Source organism: Phalacrocorax aristotelis, chromosome 10 (assembly GCF_949628215.1).
Source record: "Phalacrocorax aristotelis chromosome 10, bGulAri2.1, whole genome shotgun sequence".
Taxonomy (NCBI): domain Eukaryota; kingdom Metazoa; phylum Chordata; class Aves; order Suliformes; family Phalacrocoracidae; genus Phalacrocorax; species Phalacrocorax aristotelis.
In genome coordinates this window covers 26,851,258-26,876,428 of record NC_134285.1, presented here as the reverse complement: position 1 = coordinate 26,876,428, position 25,171 = coordinate 26,851,258, and the positions used below count along the sequence as shown (strand labels likewise).

The window sequence follows — 25,171 nt, the reverse complement described above, 5'->3', positions numbered from 1 at the left end:
CTGAGCTGACAGAACAGCTTGTTAACAGCTCATGCTTTGTCCTTCCCATGACAATGATGCTGAAAGACTGGTCCCTTGCAAAGGCCCCACAAAGCTGATTGCTGCTATGGCGCCTGCCCTGAGGAAAGGAGGCTGCTGTGATGGAGGACACAGAGGAAAATGGCCCTGGAGCTCCTTCCTCTCTATCTGGAACCCAGCAAAGTGCAATGGATGAACAATAGTTTGTCCGTCAGGTTCTGTTCACAGGGCTGGCCTTGTAGCCATTTTTGCAAAGATCTGGTGAGGGTGGAAGGATGTCCTTGTGCTGTTTTGCTCCATACTGTTTCCCTACCCTATTGGTTCCCCCAATGACTCTGAAAGAGTCATTGACAATTCCCTGGTCTCAATGTGACAAATACATCAAAACCCAGAACGTCTGTCCTGCACACTGCTGCTCCCTGCCAGGTCATTGAGGGTGGCAAGATGAGCAAAAGGTAACCTGTAAGTTCAGCCTACCTTTCCCTGCACTGGGATATAATCCGATTCTTAAGGTTATTCCAAAACAACAGGGAGGAAGAGGGGGAAAATAAAATTTAAAAAAGAATAAATAAAAGCAGATCATTCCTCATGTCACCGCAGCTCCAAACATCTTTGGAGGATGGGAGAGGGCAGAACACTCCAAGGACATGCTCTATATCATCTGGGCTCTTCTGCATAAGGATTCTGGGGATGTTCTGACATTCATATGAGAGATCCTACTTGTCTTTCAGCATGATGTATCTATACTTTTCTCTGCTTGGCATATGAATACATTTTTAAAAGCTCCTTGTTATTAGCAATTTGTTTTACTTACAAGCTGATGTGCAGACACAGGCAGAGCACTTTGCCCATGTAGCCTCTCTGTACCACACTACAGCCAAGATGTACAGCCCCACCTGGCAAGCTACCAGGTAGCCATGGCAATACAGAGGGTTGTGCACAGTGCGTGTCCTCAGGGCAATCACAGCACCAAAGCAAGGGACTGGCAAAAGGATGCCTCTCCTGACACGACCAGCTCCCTTTCAAGGTGGGTGCAGAGGTGAGTGTAGGATGGATGGAGCCACTGGAGATGCAATGTCCCCTCAGAGCAAATCACACACCCCTGGTGGCCACCATGGCAGATCATGACAAATCTGGAAGGCTCCATGCATCGTGGAGAGGATATTTGTGTCTTGCACAAGCATGCCATCCTGCAAGCATTTCTGTTCTACACTGTCATGGCTCTTTTTTGTAGGAACATGTGTCCCTTTGGTTCAGAAGGGTGGGAATAGGCTGGCCCTCCTCTCACAGAACTCACATAGGCATTGCTCCAGGCTTGCTTTTCTACAATGGCCTAGACCACCAACTTCCTCGGAGGTCTCTCTTCAGAGCTTTCCATAATCTCCAGTGGACACAGAACTGAGGAAAGTGTAATGTAGGCATTAGCAATATCAGCCTTCATAGGTTGTATTGACTGCCCTCTCTGCCTGTAAAATCTTAATACAGTCGATCATATAAGAACAGGCTCTGTGGCTTCTCATGTTCAGGAGGACAGAATATATGCTCAGATTATGTTTTAGCTTTGTTCTCCACATGCCCACTAGTAACAAGGTCCAGCACAGATTGATGAATCATTTTTATTAGCTTTGCTTCATCAAGGATGGTTCTGTCAGATATTGTCAGTTCTGGATTCCTTTCAGGTTTCAGTGTCCTCCTTTTTCTGGATCTATTCTGGTATGAATCACTACTGCCCATTCTGTGTTCCCTGATATTCATGGCTTCTGGCTATTCCAGCAGAGCTTCCAGGTTAATTGCATCCAACTAGAGTTGGCCACTCTTGCCAGATCTCCCATACATCATAATTATGTATCTGCAGCTTCTGAGTCTTAGAGCCTGTCCCCAGTGCCTTACCTGCCGTAGCAGCCCAAGTGATCATCTGTAGGAAGCCTGTGAAAAAAGCAACAGGACATACTCACTACATTTGTCCTTCACAGGCTCCTTGCTTTCTTCTTTTCCTCTGTTGCCTTTGTGCCTTGAAGGCAGCTCTGCCTCTGTGAGGATGGCTTGATCTCCATTTGCTACGTTATCTGCACCTTTGTGACCATGTTCAGTACTTGAGCCACCTTCCCTGATTTTCCTACAGGGAGAAAAATCTACTCATTTTCTACTTATTTTCCTGAGCACTTCCTGATGTTCATGTTCTTGTGCATTAACAAGTCCTGTCATCCTTTTATAAGCCTTAGCTTTCCTTGCTAGCCTTACCTAGGTTTGCTGGGGAGAGAAACACAGCTGTCTTCCAACAATTCTGAAGAGCTTTTCTGTGTCCAGCCTATTTTTTTTATAGTCACCCACTCCTAACACAACAGAAGGGTGAGGGCTGAACGCCTACACCTGCAGAAAGAGCCCTTCTTGGAGGATAACAAAACTGAGTCAGCATAATAGAAGTAAGACAGCAGTATCTTAAACACAGGGGTTTGAAAGCAATTTTTTGTATTCACTTTTAGCATCTTGTGCTTGCCAGAAATATGCCCTGTGACAAGCATGCTCTGTCTTAAGACCTGAGGTCCCATTATTCTGACAGTTAAAAAGATTCAACCATTGTTCTTCTTGGACAATTCATACTGATTTGCACTGTGCCGACATCGCTCCTTAGCCTAAATAAGCTTTCTCTCCAAAATGTTATCCCTTTCACTTGTATAGAGAAAGACAGAGAAGGCAATCAGACACATAGTGAAAATTAGTCTATAAATCCGTGTTGCATTCCATCTATTCTCCATTAAACTACGCAACTCTATTTTTTCCCTTGGACATGTACTTTCAAGTCTGAAGACCCAATACCGGACCAAATTATTTTCTTTCCTTTCATAACTATAGGCATTACATTTGGTATTCTACAGTCACCCCGAGATCCAGAGATTCATTACACTTATTCAAGTAACATGCACTGTCTGTTACGCATCCAGCCCTGCACATAACCTGAGGACCTAAGAGCCATGGCACAGGTTGTCTTTCCCTGTGTCATCTCTAGAAGTAGATGTCTAGTCAGAAGTGTGAGGACATGAATACTTTTTCTAGCCTTGGGCGATCTGTAGTTTGTACTGATTGATTGTGTGAAATAAGCAACCTATTAATATTCACCCTGCTGTGGCTCAGTAAGCTTCTGTTGGCAGAACAGTTTCTACAGCAGATAAGTTATGTTAAACAGAGGGTCCTGATCCATACTGGTCATAGAATCACAGTATAATTTAGACTGGAAAGAGCCTCTGGAGGTCAACTGGTCCAACCCCTCTGACCAGACAGTATCCTAGTAAAAGAAACGAAATAATAAAATCTGTGCTGCAAAAACTAAACCATTGCAATACGATGAACATCTCACAACAACTAAAAAAAGAGAAAAAAATAAAAAGGAGAGAAGCCATACAACTAACCTGCATTGGAATCACTTGCAGATCAGATCCATTATAGGAAAATCTGAGTTTTCTTCTCCCAGAAGCACTGTGCTGGGAGATCATCTAGGCAGGAGCTCTCCACAGGCTAATCAGCCTGTAGAAACTTAATTTACACCTGCATCAGTGGATAAAGATAAATGGCAAAGTTTCTGTGGTGCTGTTTTGGAGGGCCCTTTACTATGGTTAGATCTACATGCATTGTCCATTTTTCAGACTTCTCATTGATACCTCTAATGCATAACTGCAGCCAAAATCAGTCACTGAATCACACATTTTATGACCTCATGCTTACCCTTTTGTGCTGTTAATAATAATATGCCTGCGTAACATGAAAGCTCTCTACAAAACAAGGCCACCATCCCTTCTGGTTTATGTCTTAAAATATAGAAGAACTAGTTTGAAGCAACTGTCAACATCTTCGTATTAATTATCGGCATCATGTGGACTGAAATCTGAGTCACAAGTGTTTGGGTGGTACCATTAATTGCCATTAATCCCTTCTCCATTCTTCCTACATAAATGCCTGTTTCTCATTATGTGTTCTCTATACATTTATATACCCAGTTTCTTTTGTGCACTCCAATTCAACCTGACTTTACTAATTTTCACATTAAATCTACAATTTTTGTTTCCCAAGGTGAAGCTTTCTCTGGACACCCTTTTCCATTTCTTATATCCATATGCTTCTATAGGTGGTTACTTTTTCACATTGAGCTGGAGCCCTCCCCTGTGAACCTCTCCTCCCCGTGGAGTCTGACAGGCAAAAAAGTGTCCAACAAGCCATCCCCTGACCCTTATTCTCAAACCACAAGCAGATTACAAAGGTGCAGATCTCCCTAGGGCCTTAAAGCTACTCCTCCAGGAAAAAGAGTGACACTGGGGAATTCCAAAGGACTTCAGACAGAATACACAAGGACAGAACATGCACTGATCTACCCTAGTACTCTACTGAGAAATGCAGGTCTTAGCTTCCTGCAGATTTATTGTGAATAGTACATTTTCTCAATGCCCCAAAGAGAGTAATTAAAACACATATCAATGTCTTGCTGAGGCAGTGCGTTTTGATCAGATCTCCCATTTTGTGTTAATATTCAGATACGTTACCATCCAGAGAGATGAATAATAGGAGCTATTTCATTTCTCTGACAATATTAAACATAATGAAAAGTCTTACTATCATCCCACATCCTTCTCCATGAGTTCTGGCCACAGACAGATCTCCTGTTGGTAATGGAAATGTCAGTTTGATTCATCTGTTCACCAGCTAATCCTTTCCAAACAATTTCCAGCATATAGCAAGCCATCCAAAAACATTCCTTTGGAAACACACCAGAACCGACATTCATTGCAGATTAGTTTTTACCACTGTTTAGGCATATGCCATTTCAGGTAGCTTTGTTACTTACTCTATTTTTAGCAGAGCCTCCAGTAGACTAGGAAAGAGGCAGATCATATGACTTCTGCTAATCGGCAAATCTGAAATTATAGTTGGGAGACCAAATTTATTATTACACAGCTAGATGACGACAGCACAGATGACCTTTCTGCAATGCCAGGAGTCTTATCCATGCTGATCTAGGCCTTTAATCAGTGGGGGAAAGTATAGATTATTATATGTCAAAGGAAAAACTTTTTCCCTGTTAGGACAGTCAAGTATTAAAACAGATTGCCCGAAGAGGCTCTGCAGCCTCCATCCCTAGAGGTTTTCCAGGCCAAACTGGATGAAGCCCTGTGTTACCTGGTCTGACTTTTGTAAGGTAAAAAAAAAAGTGTGTAACTGCAGAAAGCAGCCAGGAAAATCTTTGATGTATGCCCATTATTTGTGGCACAGAGCCATGCATAATGGGCAGGAACAGCACCATCAGTGTTTTACAATTGCTAAACCACACTTCTAAGCAAGCAGGGCTGACAGTCTTCAGTGTCTCAGCTCAGTTTGCTGTGCTGGCTGACTCATTTTCCTGCCAACCACTCTGTAAAGCTGCTGTTCTGGTGCTGCCTCAGACCTCGCCCTTTTTGATGAAAGATGAAAGCTCTCCCTTGCTCAGGAGGAAAGTTCTTTCCCCAGCTTGTTACAGACAGAAATGTCTATTCTGGCAGCCATCTTATGATGCCATCAGGCAGATGATAAATCTTAGTGAAAAAGATAAAAGGGCTCAACTGCTCACAGTTCATTATTTTTACTGCAGGGACCATCTCTTCTCCCAGCTACAAGGCTCCCCTTGGGTGAAGAGTTATCTCCCTGAGAAACCTTCACAGCCATAGCAGCTTCTTCTGTAAGCCCCTATCCTTATGCCTATCACACTTGCTTTCCACCCGAGCCTTTGACCAACATCTTGTTCAGCTCCACCTATACTGACTGGGATACAGTTTGGAGATCAGTTTAGTCCATAATACTCAGCTGGGCTCACACTCTCAGGAGGCAGCAGGCTCCTCCTGGCCCATACAATGGCTCTGAAATGCTGTGTCCAGACCTAAAGCTTCTCTTTAGCACTCCACCCACACCCTGCCTCCTCCAAGGCTCGAAGACATTCAGGTAGCAACCAGCTTCTTTGCTGAGAAGATGGAGACATGGCTATTGCTGAGTTACTTTAGCATTCTCTGACATTCACCTCCACATGCTTAGTTCAGCATGCTGAACTTTCAAAAACCACCATGAACCTCTCCTTCCAGTTAGATCCAGAGAAGCTAAGGAACACAAGCAACTGAGCTCTGAAACAACAGATTACATATGATTAAGAAGAAAAAGTTGAGCTCAAGTTAACTGTATCTGTCTGAGATCTCTCCTTAGGTTTATGGCTCCCCAGAATGCCCATCCTCTTGGGAAAACTGCACAAAATCTGTGCACGCTGACATTTTTGGAAGTCCCACGAGCAATAGAGCAGAGATGCACACTAAGAATCTGTGAATCAAGTTGATTTCAGTCACACCAAAGAGACCTTGAGTGAGTTGAAAGCTAAATACCGGATTTTACTTTGACCTCAACTGTATAACTGTGACCTTCCAGAAATAAACAGCATACCTGCTGAAGGCCGCTAGCAGATCATGAGGTGGTGGTTTGCCTGTCCTAATTAGAGCCAAAGCAGTGAGCTGTAGGTGGAAGACTGTGAAGTGTTGGAAGCAATAGTCCAGGCTGGGAAACTTCCACCCTGCTGATCATTGGGACGGTGAGTCTTCTCCTTCAACCAGGAGCTAAGAAAGGGAACACTAGAGAACCATCAGACTGAAGGTCTGTAGCCTTGTTTTCCCCTTTTCCAGTAATTTCTAGGTCAGCAAGAAAGAAGTGGCAAATTGCAAATGTTTCCTTTTATGCCTGGATCTCAACACTACAGCACTTCACAGGGTCCTAAGCCAGGGTGACTGGAGCTGATGCTATTAGACAAGAGTGGAAAATTGATCTCTTCCCAGCAAGATTTAGAAGCCAGTCGGACAGGAAATTACTCCAGCTGGGCACTCTGTCCCCATCTCTCAGCTCTTCCTGCAGCTAGGAGATTCACTCTATAATTGCTTTCTTAGTCCACATTTTATCCTCAGCTGACAGAATTCCATTAGGGTGATACAAGCTGCGTGATAAAGGGATGTTTGTGTCTCACATGGGCTGTAAGTCATTTCTCAGCAAACAAGCAAATAGTCACAGAAATGGGCAAAGACCACTGAGCCAGGAACCCTCTTTCTTGTGCTCTGAATACCAGGACCTCAGCACTCAGATGGAAGCAAACATTCTTCCAGTATGTTATACTCCTCTCTGCTTCCCTATCTGCTTTTTAGAGGAGACATGTCAATGCACATATCCAAAATGAACATTCATCTCTGCAGCATTTTTGAATGGACGACAATCAAGCAGGCAGATATGCAGCACCGGCACCCCTAGAAATGAGGGCCCTATGCAAACAGGAGCCGCTGTGCTGTAATCATAGGGGTGGGTTGGAGACACCAGAGCTCACATACAGCAAGTGGCCAACAAAGGCGAAACTAGATGAAATGAAACTAATGTTGTAATACATCTGAGCACATGCGCCTGAAGAGCAAAACAGGTTGGTCACTCCTGCAAGACCTTCAGGAATTTTTTGGACGACAAAAGGAGTAACCTCCTATGCACAATGATGCAGGTAAAAGATAGACACATTGAAAAAAAGGCTAAAATACAGGAAGGTGCATCAAATGCTGTTGGAAGCATCATTACGGTATCTATACTACTGGTGAAGCCATTACTGGACACTGTGTTCTAGAGTACACATTTTTTGAAGGTTATTGGAAGAGATTTGGCTACTTCATTGACTCTTACCAGGAGAGCAGCTCCTGTTAGAGCTCAGCCTCCTGGATCAGCAGTCCCAGAACATGGAGGCCAGCCTAAGGCATCACTATAAATGTGTCTGCTTACACCAGTGCTGGTTTGGACTCTGATCACTTGCTATATTCCCCAGGCCAGTACAGAGGTGCACACAACAGTGAGGATTGCCAAAGCAGATAGCAGGAGGGAATGGGAAATGCTTGTATTACAGAGTAAAAGCCATTGACTGAATCAGAGGGAAAGCAAACTTCACCTCCCGCATGAGCCAGAATTCAGTTGTCAATACAGCACTTTACATTTGCTCAACCTGAGCTTTCCCTGGTAACATAGAAAGGTTAAAGACTCAACATTCAACCTCCCTCACCCCTTGCTTTCATCCTCACATCATCACTATCAGTGAGTCCTATCTCTGGTCATTCCGGTGTGTTACCTGGTATACAAGATCTCCATCCAATCTCACAACACCCAGTCACTCACTGGCATTGTCAGGCTCTTGCAGATGTTACCAGTCTAGCATACATCCCTGAAATGACAGGACTAAATATCACTATGGGGAATGAGCAACACACCAGGAACATGGTAAAAGTCCAGCAGGACCAGGAAATCTTACAGAAAATAGTATCACCTAAGCAGAATGCTGTAGTGCAATTTTATGTCCAGGTCCAGCCTAAGCCATCAGAAGGGCTCAGTTTTCCTGTCTTGGTAATACATGAGCTTCCATGGCTTCTGTGCTGCCTTTTACACTGCCTGCATCACTCCTTGCTTCCTTGTCCACACACGGGTGCTTCCCACTGCTGTTTAAATTCTAGTGGATTAAACCACAAAAAGGCAGAAATTGAAAACAGAAGTTGCAGGCCTTCTCAGGCATCCCTGTCTTCAGATTACACTGTGAAGACTGATAAAATATCTTTTTAAAAATCAAAAAGTAGGCAGCATGACACGTACTTGCTCACAGATTATTTCTTTATCCTCTGCCCTTCTCAGTGTTATTGTGGGGCAAATAAACTAATTTCTGTTGTCTTCATCCCACCCCTTTAAAGCAAGTCATTGCAAGTAAAGGTGAGCAACTACATCATTAAGGTTTTTGAGTGGCTCAGAGATTGGAGCTGAGCTAAAGTTTAATAATTTACATCAAAGGCTTCAGCAAGAATTCATATTAACCCTTCATTTTCCTTGGTCATGCTTTTGACAATGTTGATTGATGTGTTCCTATGCACATTCTTGCTGGATTACTCTTGCTGAAACTGTGCCTGACATTGACCGAAGTGCTCTGTGGGGATTTTCTTGATTGCATGTTTGCTCTTCCTTTTTTTCCTCCTGTAAATGCTAGTCTGACATGAATGTATTTGTGACTAGTTAAGAAAATGTGAAAAATTGAATAAAACCTTTTTTCCCCCTTGATTCATTGTGGAAACAAGTTGAGTATCTATGTTTGAGTACACAGGGCTGACTAGGACACTTCATTATCTTTGGTTGTATAAAGGGTCATTACATCTCAGCTCCAATTAGGAGGGCAAATGCTGACATCTCCTACCCCACAGAAATTAATGAAGTATTTTCTGAACATTATGCTACTTTCTATATATGATTGACTAGAATCAAGGACTTCATTAAGTTTTGCCTTGGTGGTGTATGTCATCCCAGAGCAGACAGCAGGCTGGCAAACCCTTCTTTCAGACAGAGACACTGCAGGGAGGATCTCAAAGGATTAGGGTTGAAAAATCATTAGTCTATCGCATAGGACTTGAGGTGCTCCAGGCAGACGCAGAAAAGACAGATAAGCATAGAAAGTCCTCTCCCCCTCCTACCTTTCCTGATCAATAAAGATGCTATTCCGTGCCAGGAAACGAGATGGGTTTCATTTCTCTTCACATTCAATGGAATTTTCTCAGAAGACCAGACAATGTGACAGGCTTCATCTCATCTAGAGATTGCCTATATGACAAACCTGTGATTGTGCCTTAAGTCTTACAAACCTTGATATACCCTCTCCTCTTCCAAACACATAGTTTTATATCTGTTCTTAGCCCTACCAATAGCCCTCCTTTCAGCTCCTCCTCATTTTCATTTTCAGTAGCAAGTAATGGTTATCTGATTTGGAGCAAAAATTAAAACCTGCTTCTTGGTAGAGCTACACTGCTAAACACATAAGGGGAGACATTTCTCAGGACAACAGAAAGGTTCTTTTGTCAGTGTAGTTTGGGAAGAGCTTTTAAACAAAGTACAACATACTCACATACACTGTTTTATATTTATAAGTAAGGTGTTTTGTATTTAGAACAAAATACATTTTGTCGCTCCATCAATACACAGAAATCTGGGAGATGCATTGCTACCTTGAGCCTTTTCAGTTTAGCCAACAACAGCTAAGAAGCATGCTTTTAATAAGCAAATATACAAGATATTGCACTCCTGATTTAGCACAGAAAGGGAAGCAGCACATTTTGATTCTGTATCAGAAGCTGTTTCATGTCTAAAAGCATATACTGACTTCAGAGCATTCAATTCTCTCTGGAAACCAGCGAGTTCTAAACAAGAAAGGAAGAATCTTCTACAGAAGAGATTTACAAGTTGTCACCACTGACAATTTTTCAGTGCAAAGTACATTTGCATAGCTTCAAATCCTGCAACATAATTATTTGGTTAGAGTTTTTGTTTAAACAACTACATATGCAGAGTATTTTGTGTTTAAAAATGCAGTTCACTCCTTACCTTCTTCTAGTTAAAATGCATTTACCATTTCTCAACAGTGATGATATGTTGCTGGCAATAGATCTGGTTGGTGTAGCATAGAGGTACAGCCTCCTTGTTCACATAACCAAATACAGGAGAAAAGATCATTGCTCTGTAGCAGGAGGACTCTGAAGAATGTATAGAGCACCTGCCAACAGCACTTCAGACAAAACACCTATTTTGCTTTTCTCATGGTAGTGAAATAATGCAAGAAATAATTATTTCACTGCAAAAGATAAGTGATAGCTGAAACTTACTTATTAAACTTGATAAACCTAAACCTACAACCTGATCTCCATTTTCTAAAAGCATTCATCACACTTCTCCAGATGTCAGAAGCAGTGTCAGTCCCTACAGAGCCATGGCATCAAAACACAGAGTGGAGGCCCAGAGACAGAGAGATAGAGAATATTTCCTCTAATAAGTGCATTTCCCAAAGAACTATTTCAGGCATTAGAAACAAAGCAGACTCCTTCTAGTGAGAAGCTTCATCATCATCCAGCTAGGATTTAGGAATTAAAGCTTGAGAAATAGTCTGAAATCCTCTTGTTATGACCACCCTCCTTCACACAAGTACTTGGTACTTGGCAGGAACAGTTGTCAGTTAGCAATCCCACTCAGTTCTCACTCACTCCTTTATGTTCCTTCCTCCCTGTGTCTTTAATTGAGAGAGGGGGGAAAAAATCAGACAGATAATGACAATTAAATTAAAAAAAAAAAAAAAAGAGAAAACTGAATTCATGCTTTAAATTTCATTACTGAAGAATTTTTCCTGTAGTGAATAAAACTTCCTCTCATAGCAGCAGCAGACATGGAAAACCTTCTATTTGGATGATATACATCTTGAAGAGCTAGATTGGAGGTATTTTGGGCTGGGTGTATCCAGGACTTTCCAATCACAACCTCTCGTTATCTTTTCCTCCTCTGCAGTCCTTTTTCACGTATGCAGGTTTTTGGACGCAAAGCTGTTAAGTAAAATTAAGGGATGTTTTAAGACTGTATCTGTATTAACAGTGAAGCCACAGAATAAAATGAGGACGATAGATGCCCATTTCTCTTTCCATCCCAGAATGAAAGCTAAGCTACTCTTCTCAGTAATGTTTCTTACACTGACCATTTCTTCCCACTCCCATGGAATCGCTTTCCTATGGAATCTGGTCTGAAATCAGTGTTGACCCTGTTCTGAGTAGGAGGCTGGACCCTCCCTCAGGAGGGGACCCCCTGAAGTCTCCTCCAACCCGAATCATTCTACAGATCTATGTTACCAACCACCGCAGCTGATACCACTAAGTACTACAGAGGCGGCATGGGGCAGATGGCAATAGGCAATCCTCAACTGATGACTTCACAGGCATTCTGTGTCCTTAATGCTTGGACAATAGATGTGGTGCCCGTGGCAATGACAGCTGTTCTTTACTGGACATAGGGTATGTCTGCACTGGAAACCAGGATATCATTACAACAGACACAGAGGTGTTAAAAATACTTTTGACACAGCTAGTGCTAATATACTAATAACTTTGACACTGTATTTGTACAGGCAATGGCATTCTCCTACAGAACTGTTATTAAAAGCCATCAAATAATTTCTGTAACACTTTGTAGAGAAACTAATTGGAGAAAGTGTCATGCTCAGGAGAAAAAAACAATCATGAATATACCAGCTTGGCTGAGAATTTGTAATGTATTTAGGGAGCTATTCTGAGCAATTTACAATGAATGACTGGGACTCTTCAGACTATAAATACAATCTACTCTTTCTCCTTTGGGAAAAAAAAAAAAGAGGTTGTCTTTTTAATTATCACTCTGTAAGAGAAAAGACCAACCAGAAAGACAGTGGGAGGAATAACGTCAACATGTTTTCCCCCTTGTTACACTTATCGTGATTTTGGATTTGCTTGAGGAGCAACAAGCATCTAATTCTGAGACACATATGCATCATCTCTAACGCTGCTTAAAAGGCCAGTGGGGATGCAATGAGCCTATTATTCCAAAAGCTATCTGTGAACCTGTACAAATAACACCAGTTTTCAGTTTATCTTCAGTCAGTTTCTTTCCTCAGGACTTCTGTGTATGTGTTGGTATAAGCTATGACTACATGCCACACATATCTTTGATTTATATCATCCACTTTCAGATTCAGATATAGAATAAAAATCCACCAGAGTATGGCATTCCTGGTTTGCCTTTCTATGGTAGAAAAGTAGAGCTAAATATATAAAAGAGGTGTAAGTCTCCCCAGTTTTCCCACTTCAGGTCTATAACAATGTCCATTATCCATACTGCCTCTGTAGAAAGTTAGCAGAAAAAAACTGCAGAAGACAAACTAACCTGGATCAGCCACAGCCTGCTTCTTTTTGCTGTTTGTGACAATCTCATTTTCATTCATCATTCGTACATCCTGATCTCTCACATGATTGCTGAAAAGATTAAAATCAGTACAATAGCCAAAATAATCAACACTGTGAAAAGTTATGAGAGTCATGGAAAAGGTTACCAAATAGGTTACATAGGCCCTGGAGGCTAAGCAAAGCTATGAAGATATGAAGCACAGCTACGAGACCATCCAGAAAGGAAAGGGATTCTCTCTGCATCCACCTGAAGGATTTCTTGCCAGTTTTAGTGGCATTCATTCAGCCACACATTCAAATCTAAATATCATAGTCACTCTACAGTTTTCTTGCCTGCCTACACAGCTTGAACCACATTAACCAAAGTGAGATTTTAAATCAGTGCTGTACAAAGAGGGTATAAAAATCCTTATATGGAACTTAACACTCTTTTGTAATGTTGATAGAGCATTATCTGAAAATTTTCTGAACTAAACAAAATTCATTTACTGTGACAATTTTCGTTTGCAGACTGCTGCAGAACTTTAACAATTTATTTTTGGGAAAGAAGTAAAGACTTCAAAGTTAAATTAAATTAAACAAATTACAGGGGAAAAAAAAGCTGAATTGAATGTTAAAGAAAACAGCACTAATAGCATCTCCCTTTCACGCAGACAAAAAACTCATCCATGCCTTTGGAAAAAAGGAAGTGTATTTTTCTTTTCTTTACAAATACTGCACAAAACAGGCTTCTATTTTTGGAGAAAAATGTAATGTGTCTCAAACTGTCAGAGTGAAACAGGGGAACCAACACTGAAGTAAATCAGAACTTAAGGTACCGATGATAATATCAGACTGAAGTTCAGGGTTCATAAAACACTGAACAGTGACACATGAAAGAGAATAAGCCAAAATCAGAAGTCACAGTATATAAAAAAGCTCGAGAGCATTTTTCAAATGGAGGGATATTATCCAGCATGTATTAAGGGATTTGTCTTCTATTGCTGAATTACCCTTTATTTTAATTGGGTAGTAGGTGGAAGAAGGGAACACAAGGTTGCAAAACAGGCTAAGAAGAAAGACCAAGAAAGCTTCCGCACACAAAATCTAGAATAGAAGAAACTCAGCATGTTCTTGACTGAAAAAACAGATCATGCAGTTTGCATGACCCAGGAAGTATACCCCTCTTAAAACTAAATCAAAGGATATATGTCTTATAAATACATGCAAAGGAAGCAATATGAAAAAGATTTATGATTACAGCTGGTGCTTCTCTGCTTCCAATAAAATAACTTTACTCATAGAAATATGTTAAACTGAAGCACGTAAAGATTAATTTCTCCTCCTCCTTTCTATACCCCACTGAAAATTTTCTCAAAACTTGTATTTCCTCCAGAATATTTCATTTCAGTAACTTTTTCACTTGAAAAATTGTTCACCTCCAACTTTTACAGTGACAATATAGCCACTTTTACAAAAACATGCGTCTAACTCAATACATTCAAACAATAATAATTTATTTTAACATCTGGCAGTACCAGTGGCCAACCGCCAAGGCTTTAGAGAACCACAGGAAAACAAACCCCGTAGGCAAATGTGAACTTCTGTTCTTAATCAGGACAGCTTACGTTCCTTCCGCTTATTTCTAAATATTTGAATATTCTTCTGAATGAATCATGCGCCATTTTTTAATGCAAAACTGTCACCTTTTTTTCTAAGTGATGTATGAGCAAGACATTCTATTTGTTACCTCTGCAATGTATAAGAAAGTATTTCTTTCTCTAAGCTTTCAGGTTTTCACTTTTCAATCTCATTTAAAATAAATTATTCTTTCGATCTTTATTTTCTTTGCTAGGCACTGCTTTTTAGACCCTATCAATCCTGACCTTCTAAGTACAAGTGCATTTTTCACATATTTTCATATTTTCTGTGAGATTGCCAACTTAGTGGTTTCAAAGTGTCATTCCTCTGAATGCAATTAATTTCTCATTTAAGAAGTTCATTATTTTAGAACATTTATAAAATAGTAGAATTCTGGTTTCTTAATCAGTATTTGTCCCAAATAGAGGATTTTGTTTTCTTTACTTTTGATGTTTTGTTCTTTTTCATTAATATTTGATTCTTTTTTTCTCCATGTAATATCATTGGGATTTATTATTTCTTCTCTAAGGAAGCCTAACTGCTTTCTTTTTTGTTTATTACTATAGGCTTCCATGAAAACATGTGTAAATATGAATCATGAACCCCAGTAAGTGCTAACCAAAGCTAAACTAAGCTAAAAATTACTAACAAATAAAGCTGATAATTTGGTCCTAGGATCTAAAAACCTATTTGGTTATTTCCCATTAAGTGAGGCTGAGTATGCTTTGGAAGGGAATTTTCTATAGCAACATATATACTGCTGACATTAGTCACATAAAAACATTTTTCAAAAATGAGGTTCTTTCTTCCAGTCAAGATCCACTCACATACCTAATAACAGTTCTCTTCTCCTGCTGACAAATCTTGTCATCATCTGTAAAGAGAATGGTATGATACGGGACCACGGGATCACAGGTTGGTAGGATGCCCGATACTACATGGTTCACCATATCCAGAATCCCATTGTATACAAGCAAGTCATCCACCAGAAGCTAGAGATATTTAAGAAACAAACACACAGGACATCTAGAAATCAGGCATTGCTTTCAGCAGTTGTCTCCATCAGTTAACTAGAAATCATTTTGCCCTATTTGTTTCACAAGTCTGGTCATTAGTTTAGCTTTTGTTCCTTAAAACTTCCATTTCTCTCTATTTGCTGCTGGGTTTTCATTTTTTTTCCCAAGTTTTTGTCTTCTCACTGATGTTTCTAATGCAGCTTTCAAGTAAGTAATTAAAAATGTATCTCATGTTTTACATAATTACCATTCTATTAACTGGAGTGAATCACTCTTAAACCTAGGAATTAATGAAGCTCACCTCGCTTCAGCTGTCTAAAACCTGGGTTTGTAGTTTAAACTAGTCTTCCAGGCCTGCTCTATAATCAGTGGAAAAAGGAAAGCATTATCCTATCTTAAGACAATTATCTAAGAAAAAAATCAGATAGTGTTCTTTCCCTGGACAAGAAAGGGAGGACAGATGACTGGCAGAGATTAGTCATTTTAACACTAAATGCAGAGTGAAATGAGATGAATCCCATCCTTTGAGATTATATAGAATCACACTCCAGTAAACTGTGAAAATAAGTACAGAAATCAAGTAAGCTGACTCACCAGAACATACAAAATGCATACAAAAATTACTTACACCAAATTCTTTCACACCTCTCTGAGGTGTTTTGGCATAATTCCATAACTTGATCATTGACACAGTAGTAGGTACATCAAAAATTACATATACCCTATTAACCTGTAAAAGAGAATTAATTCATATTTAACAGCACAAATTCCCCAGAGAAATGAAACTCTCATCCATGCTCCATCAAAAGAGGTCTGTATTTAAAGAGATATAGCTAGAGGACAGATAACTGATGCTAATGATTTAAGTTCAGCTATCATCTCTGTTCATAATTCATGGATGTTGTCTCTACCCCAGAGCTGCCCTCTCAAATGTATATATAACTCATCAGAAGATGACATTTACACCTGAGCTTGTCATCATGGACTGCTAGTCAATTGCAGGAGGGAGACACTTTCAATGAGTATTTCATCAACCGAGTACAGACACGTGCTTCAGGATAAGACAAGCTGGTATCTGTTCTATTCTACTCCTATCCCTTTTCCTTTCGCCTTTCCCTTTCCCTTCCCTTTTCCCTTTCCCTTTCCTTTTCTTTCCTTTCCTTTTCCTTTCCCTTTTCCCCTTTCCTATCTCCTCTCCTTTCCCCTTTTCTATCTCCTTTCCTTTCTCCCTTCCCCCTTCCCCATTCATTTCCCCTTTCCTATCTCCTTTCCTTTCCTTTCCACCAAATATAAATGGAATCCACCTTTATATCTGCAAGACTAAAATTCCTCCTATATCCCCTGACTTTGAAAGCTCTTGCAGAAATTTTGCAAATTTTGTGTGAGGTACACTACTAGGAATGTAGAGACAATCTTCCAGATGCTTGCTAAGCAATTATTGCTTGAGGTATTGTTCATTTTACTTTCAGTGGCATTAATGTCAAGATGTTAAGACCAAAGATTAGGCTGTAGGAAACCAGTCTTACCTGTTAGAGTTAATTCTATGCTATTCCTTTTAAGAGCAACTATACCAACTTTGGGCCAACATATCTTAAGCTTCATTTCTAGCATCATCTGAGGTTTTAATCTTTTGATTCACTGGAGAAGATATTGCTAGTTTTATTGAATGATTATGCTTTTTTTCTTTTTTTTTTTTTTTTAAGTGAAGGAAGACAGGTAGATGTGATCAATAGAAATGTTTGTATCTGATATTCCAGAAGACAATTCGGGCATAGTTTCCAACAGCAATTGTTAGTCTCACAGCAAATGAGAAATTTAATGGAAAATACATTCAAACAAATAAGTAAAATGAAAATCAGTAACAGGGGAACAAAGAATTCAAATTGCACTTAAATTAGTAATAAATTTGCAAAAGACAAAACCACTTTTAGAATTAGAAGGAAAAGATATTTAGAAAGGAAAGGCAAGGTTATAATATAAAATTTCCTTAAAGCTTTCAAACCTTCCAACGTAGCAAAGAGTTAATTCAGCTTTCTAGGCAACCAGCATGTTTCAAAACAGCCTAGCAATGAGGATGTAACTATACCCAAGCTTCGGTTCAGCATCACAACTACAGAGGATGATCATGAATAGACTGACTGCTTAATGTATTTGCATTTCCTGGCTGTACAACCATACCATGGAAGAAAGAAGAGAGAAGAGTACTACGTGGATCTTGAAAAGGTATAATTTGCTACAGTTTAAGGACAGAAAGCACCATTAAATTGCTTAGTCTTCCCTCCTGCATATCACACTTTATCAATTTACCCTTTTAATACTGATATCTTATGGTCTTCTCCAGTACTTTGGTGTCAGACACAACAACACAAAACAGTGTATGCATCTGTGCTAGAACTCCAGGTACTGCTATTTTCCCTTTGCCAAAATGAAATAGCCTCTGCAAGCATGTCTTTTATAAGGACATAAGCAAACTCAGATGGTTATCAAATCAATCGTTCATGATGTTATCTGAGCATCCCATCAAATTAACTACCAGGGTTCAAGATGCGGCATCTACACAGCAGGAGCCTCAAGCATTACCCAGATCTTCCATTTTCCTAAGAAACGCAAGTGGTCAGTATTCACAAGTATGCTTAAAAGCTTTATCTTAATTATACCCACTGCCTTACAACATATAATGATGTATGAAGTATGAAGTATTTTCAAAATTGACTTAATTCCTTGTTTTTAATATTCTAATTAATCACTGCAACATACGGAGTAAGGATTTTTCCAACACAGTTAAGCTACAACATATCACATGTCAGGTGCATATTTTGTTACTTTTGAAATCCATCTTCTTCTAAGAAATAAATACATCTTAAAGATGTCAGGCCCATAACAGGCCCATAAAAAATGTCCTCTCCCAAAATGAAGTCAGAACTCATCTAAGTTTATCTACTTTTCCTGTTTAGATATTTGATAGTCCATAATTTAAACATGGGGCTTCTAAAAGGGCTGGATCACTTGTGCCCTTAGGACATGAAATACGAAGTCTGTCACCTTGAATTTATGAACTTGAATTTAACAAAGATAACGAGATTTAAAAAAATTTCTCACTGCTGGAACAACATTCATTGTTTTTTATAAAAACTAATTTCAGATCCCAGTCCACTCCCATGTGAAAGGTGTTTATTGCACAAAACATGCATATTAAAATTTTTGTCAGTATCTTCATCATAGTAACTGAAAAAGCATCTACGCTAGCCTTGGAAATTATTCTGCTGTTGCACCATGGAGACAGAAGGAGATTACAAACCTGGGAAATCTATACTGCTGCTATCTGTGCAGGGAAGAGAAACCGGAATAAAAAGAACTGCTTCTAAAACACAGTGATTTAGTATAATTTACTAATATTAAATTTACCTAAAAATTATGTATGCTTCCCCTTTCCTTCCTGCTTCTAGCTACATCTATGCACATCACTAAAATGGAATGTAAAGGGAAAGTGTACCAAACCAGGAAGAACTGGTGCAAGCCACATATGTCTGCCATCGGTTGTATCATTTACTCTGTCAATTAGTTTGTCCGGAGTTCGCATGTCTCCAGATACATCTTCTAAAATGTTGACGCTATCTGGAAAAGCAGCAATATCTGAAAAAAATTTTAAGTGCAAATAACCAAAAAGTACATTTCAGAAACGCCATATTTAAAAATTCATGCTTGCTCTTCCAGATTCCATGAGCAATATTCGCCACTACAGCAGTAAAACTTTAAAATATTCCGAGTACTTTACACAGGTAGCTGAGGAACTTGAGGGCCCATTTTTAACAGCAGGAAAACCCTTACAGATTCTGGCGTTCGAAATTATTTTTAAAATAGGAATAAATTAACCAACTTCATTTAAATTATTTTATTTAAATTATTTATGTATAAAATTATTAGTACATATGTACAACTTCATTGGTAAAATTACCCTTATCAGGAATAGGCACTTCCCAGCTTTTTTGTGCAAATACCCATTTTTTTAGCATAAACTTGTTCATATGAAACATATCTCAAGAAAAGTATCCTTGGAGGAGGTAGTCATCAGCCAGACTAGCTTTTGCTTGAGTTCGTCAAGGTTTGTGATAAAAATCAGTAGCTGTCTAATAAGGCCTTCCTTCAGTTCTTTGAGAGGGAAAGATTAAACCTTCTATTGACAGGCTTTCTAGGTAACCAGATATTCTGCATAAGAGAACATTTATGTTAAAAATATATATATGTTAAAGATGTGCAAAGAAATGTGGATGGATGGCACTGTCTTCAAAATTATAAATCTCTAGCAACCCAGTTTGAGGGACATGAATTTCCTCTTGTCCTGCTTTCTAAAAGGCCTGAGCCTGCAAGTATTTATAAAGAATTTAAGGAATAACACAGCAATGCCTCAACTGTTTAAGAAAAGCTTGCTCCAGACTCCATACTGAATTATCACATTTAGTACTGTACTAAGACAAATGTGCACTTTTTGGGATCCTAATATATCCAAGCAACACAACTGTACAGGCAGAAACAGGCGACCGTTCAAAATGAGCTGAGGTATCTTTACCTGGCATTGTATTGTACTGTAAAGACATACCGTTTATAAGCTAAGTTAAAGATCCCCTGTTCTTAAAATGATTTGTTACCACTTTTCAGTTTCAAAATGCTTCTTCCCCATTACAGATGTTTCAAGTTCATTAGGTATCATACAAGATACAAATAAAAATAGCACTCAGGAAAAGGCCTTTATTACCTTTTTCATCGTATCCTCTATTTATTAGGCAACGAGGATCCTTAGAGACATACAATTCATGCAGCATCAATGCTTTTTATCCTTTCTAGCTGGCTAAGAAACTGTTTCTTCCATGTGACTGAACTACGTGAATTATATGTGGGGTATGAAGCATTCAGCTCTTAAGAGACTTTAGTGGATAGAGAGCACTGAAGTGTAGCCTTGATGACTATGAATCTTTCAAACATGTCCTTCATTCTCCCTGTTAACCAACTCATGGAACACTGAATCAAATTCAAAGTCTCAGTCCTTATCTTCATGACTGGATCGGGTGTCTAGAATAGCCTAAAGCTTCAGAACAAAAGTTATGAAAAATTTCCTTCTTGTGGCACAATGAACGATTCCATAACAAAGAACTGAGCTCAACCTTTTCTTATGAATTTATAGCTCATCAAACTTTCTGGTCCTTCCATATCACAGAAGAAATAAATGTTGATAGCAAAAAATACCATATCCTTCTTAAGCCTTCCCTTCTCTAAACTTATCCTGCTTTGTTGGTGCATCCCTTTCAGAGAAGAAACGTTCTGACAGTATATAGTATACATTAAAACTTATGGAAACAAGTATCATCATGCAAATATAGAGAACTACAAGCAGAGTAATCACATGTGATAAACTGGCAATTTGGAAGAAGTAGCAAGTGATGCCATATGATAATTATCCAGGAAGCAAACCATGTATTTGAAAGGGATAGAGGCGCTTGCTGTGTAGAAGGATACTGTTTTCAGTTAGTAGGATGGGGTCCCCATATTCATCAAACAGCTCAAGTCCATTCAAACCAATGTAGTATGGATCACCCCAACTTGTCAGAAGCTGAAACTGGAAAACAACTAAAAATCAAAAAGTTATTAAGGAAAATTTTAGTACTGATACTTTGTCCTAACAGACTCATTAACTTGCAGTTTCAAAAATTATTGTGCAGCCCACATCTTGATATGAAACACTTTTATTTGAAGTTTAGGAGAGTGAAAAAAAAAAATCTGTTTTTCACTTCTGACTTTACTATTTCTTAAACCTCTCTGAATAAACTATTTTCTTTTAAGGCAAGAAGACTGCCTTTTCTATCACTGATAACACACACAAATGAATATCTGCTGGTGGCACAACTAGGCAAAAGTCTGTCTGCATATGCTTACATATATGCACGTTCACACAAACATATATGTTCTTCCATCGGCCGATGAACTACTGAATTTTTTTAGCGTGTGTCTTACCTTCTTGTACACTGCAACTTATTAACACAACAGCTCCTACTTGGAGCCTTTACCGTCTTACTATGTTTCCTGAATATGCTTTTGCCTGATGTTGAATTATACAGGTGATAATTGGCCAGCAAATACGCCCCTAAACTGAATGGCCATACAAACATTCAAAGATATACAACAATATGAAGGCTACTTCTAGCTTTGATAGCCTGGCTGGATACTGTGCTAATGGACCTCTAGCTCCAGCTTGGATGAATTATAAAAAAGGCAGGAGAAAAAGCTACCAGAGTATCTGAAAACAGGTCACACATTCATATATTACATTCCATTTATTTATTCTTAATTCATACTTAATGGAAGCCTTTCTTATATTCTTGGTATCTTGTTAATTTCTTAAAGCACCAGAAATTGCTGGATTCAGAAAGGTCAGGAGCATAACCACAGTATATAACTCTAAAATATTCTATATGACAAGTAAGAAAATGACAGAGGAGGATACAGCCACAAGGCATTAACGGTGCTTCATAGTCCATACTAGCTTGTTCCACCCTCTTTGAACAAGTCCTGCCAAAAAAACCAAGACAAAATAGTTTATGTACCCTTGGCTCATTCAGAAACAAAAAAAAACAAAACCAAAGAACTAAGCCTCCACAAACATCACCTCCCAACCTCCCCCCCTCCCCACCTGCTATTATTGACTAGAGTGTCCTCTGATCTCAATAAAATCTGGTTAACAGTACATAGTTAAAGCCCAACAAAATATTTTGCACTTAGTGCTTCATATTTTTGTCCGGGTGACTCATACAATTGGCTTCAATAGAGAATATGAAAGTATACTAAACAGTTAAGAGAAGTTGTGTCGTTCAGATAGCAGAAACATCCTACTTTACCTCCTTTGTACTTTACTAGTCAGCCAGGGCTGCAGATAGTCAAGAAAGATAATTTCTTGGGCAAAGTCAAAATGGCAGTTGCCTGGTCCCTTGCGGATAAGAAAGCCTTCTGGTGGGGAGATGCTGTGACCATCCAGCAACACATGGACTACCTTAGCCTTGTTTAAAATAATGTGACATAACATTATATGACATTACATTACATAAAATAAAACAACCAAAACAATTCACTTCAGAGACTGAAACAATTTCAATAATTTTGTTATAATTATTTCATTCTTCTATAGTATGACTTCCTTTGGCAAAAGAAAGGCTAAAGCAGTAGATACCAGTTGCAATCCAGAGTGTGCAATTCAGAGTGTCATAGCTGACATTGGTGGGGATGGGAGAGGTGAGGATTTGGGGTAAAAAAATTAAAAAGACTGTATTGAAGAGATCCTTCAGTTGCTACATCTCACTAGATCTCAGCAAACTGAAGCTTCCTTTCTTCACTGAAAGGGTTATCAAGCATTGGAACAGGCTGCCCAGGGAAATGGTTGAGTCACCATCCCTGGAGATATTTAAAGACATGTAGATGTGGCACTTAGGGACATGGTTTAGTAGTGGACTTGGCTGTGTTAGGTTTACAGTTGGACTCAATGATCTTAAAGGTCTTTTCCAACCTAAATAATTCTGTGATTCCCCAGCCTGCAGCAATACATACACATGAACAGAATGAAGAGAGTTGGCTTTCAAGTCAGCCAGGGGTTTGGCTACTTAGACCACGGGACTCGCTTTGAGAAACCTGGTCTACTGAGGACTGATGGGATCCATCTGTCAGAGAAGGGGAAGAGCATCTTCTGTCATGGGCTTGACAAGCTGGTGAAGAGGTCTTTAAACTAAAGTTGCCAGGTGAGGGGAACCTCAATCCATCCCACTCCTACCAGTTTGATGCCAGTGCCAGAAATAGACGCCCAGAGCCTGGAGAAGGATCACAGGCTAGCAGAGAACACTTGAGGAGCAGCACAAAGGAATTCCAGGCACTCCAGACAGTAAGTCAGCTTCGTCGGGCGGGGAGGGGGGGCAACTTAAATGCTTCTATGGAAACACACATAGCATGGGGAATAAACAAGAGGAGCTGGAGATATGTACACGCCTGCAGGGGTATGATCTTATTGGCATCATGGAGACATGGTGGGTTGGCTCCTATGACTGGCGTGTTGGAATGGAAAGATAGGCAAGGAAGATGAGGAGGGGGTGTTGCCCTCTATGTCAATGACCAGCTGGAGCACACAGAGCTCCGCCTGGGAATGGATGAGGAGCCGGGCAAGAGTTTATGGGTCAGGATTAAAGGGTGGACAGGGACAGGTGACATTATAGAGGGGGTCTGCTACAGACCACCTGACCAGGAAGACCGAGTGGAGGAGGGGTGCTATGCTGGACCTGGTTCTCACCACCAAGGAAGGGCTGGTGGGAAATGTGAAGCTCAAGAGCAGCCTTGGCTGTAGTGACCACAAAATGGCAGAGTTCAAGATCCTTAGGGCAGCGAGGAGGGTGCACAGAAAACTCACTGCCCTGGACTGCAGGAGATCAGACTTCAGCCTCTTCAGGGATCTGCTTGGTAGAGTACCATGGGATAAAGCCCTGGAGGGAAGAAGGGTCCAAGAAACCTGGTTAATATTCGAGGATCACCTCCTCCAAGCTCAGAAGTGATGCATCCCAACAAAGAGGAAGTCAGGCAAAAATGTCAGGAGGCCTGCATGGATGAACAAGGAGCTCCTGGACAAACTCAAACACAAAAAGGAAGCCTATAGAGGGTGGAAGCAAGGACAGGTAGCCTGGGAGGAATACAGAGAAATTGTCTGAGCAGCCAGGGATCAGGGTAGGAGAGCTAAAGCCCTGAAAGAATTAAATCTGGCCAGGGATGCAATGGCAACAAGAAAAGCTTCTATAGGTACATCAGTGATAAAAGAAAGACTAGAGGAAATGTGGGCCCTCTCCAGAAGGAAATGGGAGACCTGGTTACACAGAATATGGAGAAGGCTAAGGTACACAATGACTTTTTTGCCTTGGTCTTCACTGCTAAGTGCTCAAGCCACACCACCCAAGTCACAGAAGGCAAAGGTTGGGACTGGGAGAATGAAGAACTGCCCACTGTAGAATATCAGGTCTGAGACCATCTAAGGAACCCGAATGTGCACAAGTCCATGGGGCCTGATGAGATGCATCCACAGGTCCTGAGGGAGGTGGCAGGTGAAGACAGACACTAAGCCTCTATACATCATATTTGAGAAGTCATGGTAGTCTGGTGAAGTTCTCACTGACTAGAAAAGGGGAAACATAACCCCCATTTTTAAAAAGGGAAAAAACGAAGACCCGGGGAACTACAGGCCAGTCAGTCTCACCTCTGTGCCTGGCAAGATCATGGAGCAGATCCTCCTGGAAACTCCGCTAAGGCACATGGAAAATAAGGAGGTGATCAGTGACAGCCAGCATGCCTTCAGTAAGGGCAAATCATGCCTGTCAAATTTGGTGGCCTTTTATGATGGGGTTACAGCGTTGGTGGCGAAGGGAAGAGCAATTGACATCATCTACCTGGACTTGTGCAGAGCACTTGACACTGTGCCACACAACATCCTTGTCTCTAAACTGGAGAGAGGTGGATTTGACAGATGGACCACTCAGTGGATAAGGAATAGGCTGGCTGGTTGCACTCAAAGAGTTGTGGTCAACAACTCGATGTCCAAGTGGAGACCAGTGACAAGTAGCATTCCTCAGGGGTCAGTATTGGGATCAGCGCTGTTTAACATCTTTGTTGGCAACATGGACAGTGGGACTGAGTGCACCCTCA

The 25,171-nt window shown here is 40.2% G+C and overlaps 1 protein-coding gene across 6 annotated transcripts in view; it reads right to left on the bottom strand.

The window, feature by feature from the left end:
- Window positions 1-9,973: 9,973 nt before the first annotated feature.
- KATNIP (katanin interacting protein) overlaps window positions 9,974-25,171 on the bottom strand; it is a 69,113-nt gene continuing 53,915 nt past the window's right edge. For 4 of the 6 annotated variants that reach the window (XM_075106134.1, XM_075106137.1, XM_075106135.1 and 1 more), the window contains 8 exons: window positions 22,342-22,499; window positions 21,951-22,015; window positions 20,921-21,076; window positions 18,948-19,087; window positions 16,083-16,184; window positions 15,270-15,430; window positions 12,799-12,887; window positions 9,974-11,432 (listed from right to left, as the gene is read on the bottom strand). In XM_075106134.1, coding sequence (XP_074962235.1) covers window positions 11,377-11,432; window positions 12,799-12,887; window positions 15,270-15,430; window positions 16,083-16,184; window positions 18,948-19,087; window positions 20,921-21,076; window positions 21,951-22,015; window positions 22,342-22,499 — 927 coding nt within the window. In that variant the 3' untranslated portion in view covers window positions 9,974-11,376. Of the gene's footprint in view, window positions 11,433-12,798; window positions 12,888-15,269; window positions 15,431-16,082; window positions 16,185-18,947; window positions 19,088-19,408; window positions 19,542-20,920; window positions 21,077-21,950; window positions 22,016-22,341; window positions 22,500-25,171 lie in introns of those variants that run through there. The other 2 variants (XM_075106136.1, XM_075106138.1) reach the window with 2 other exon arrangements.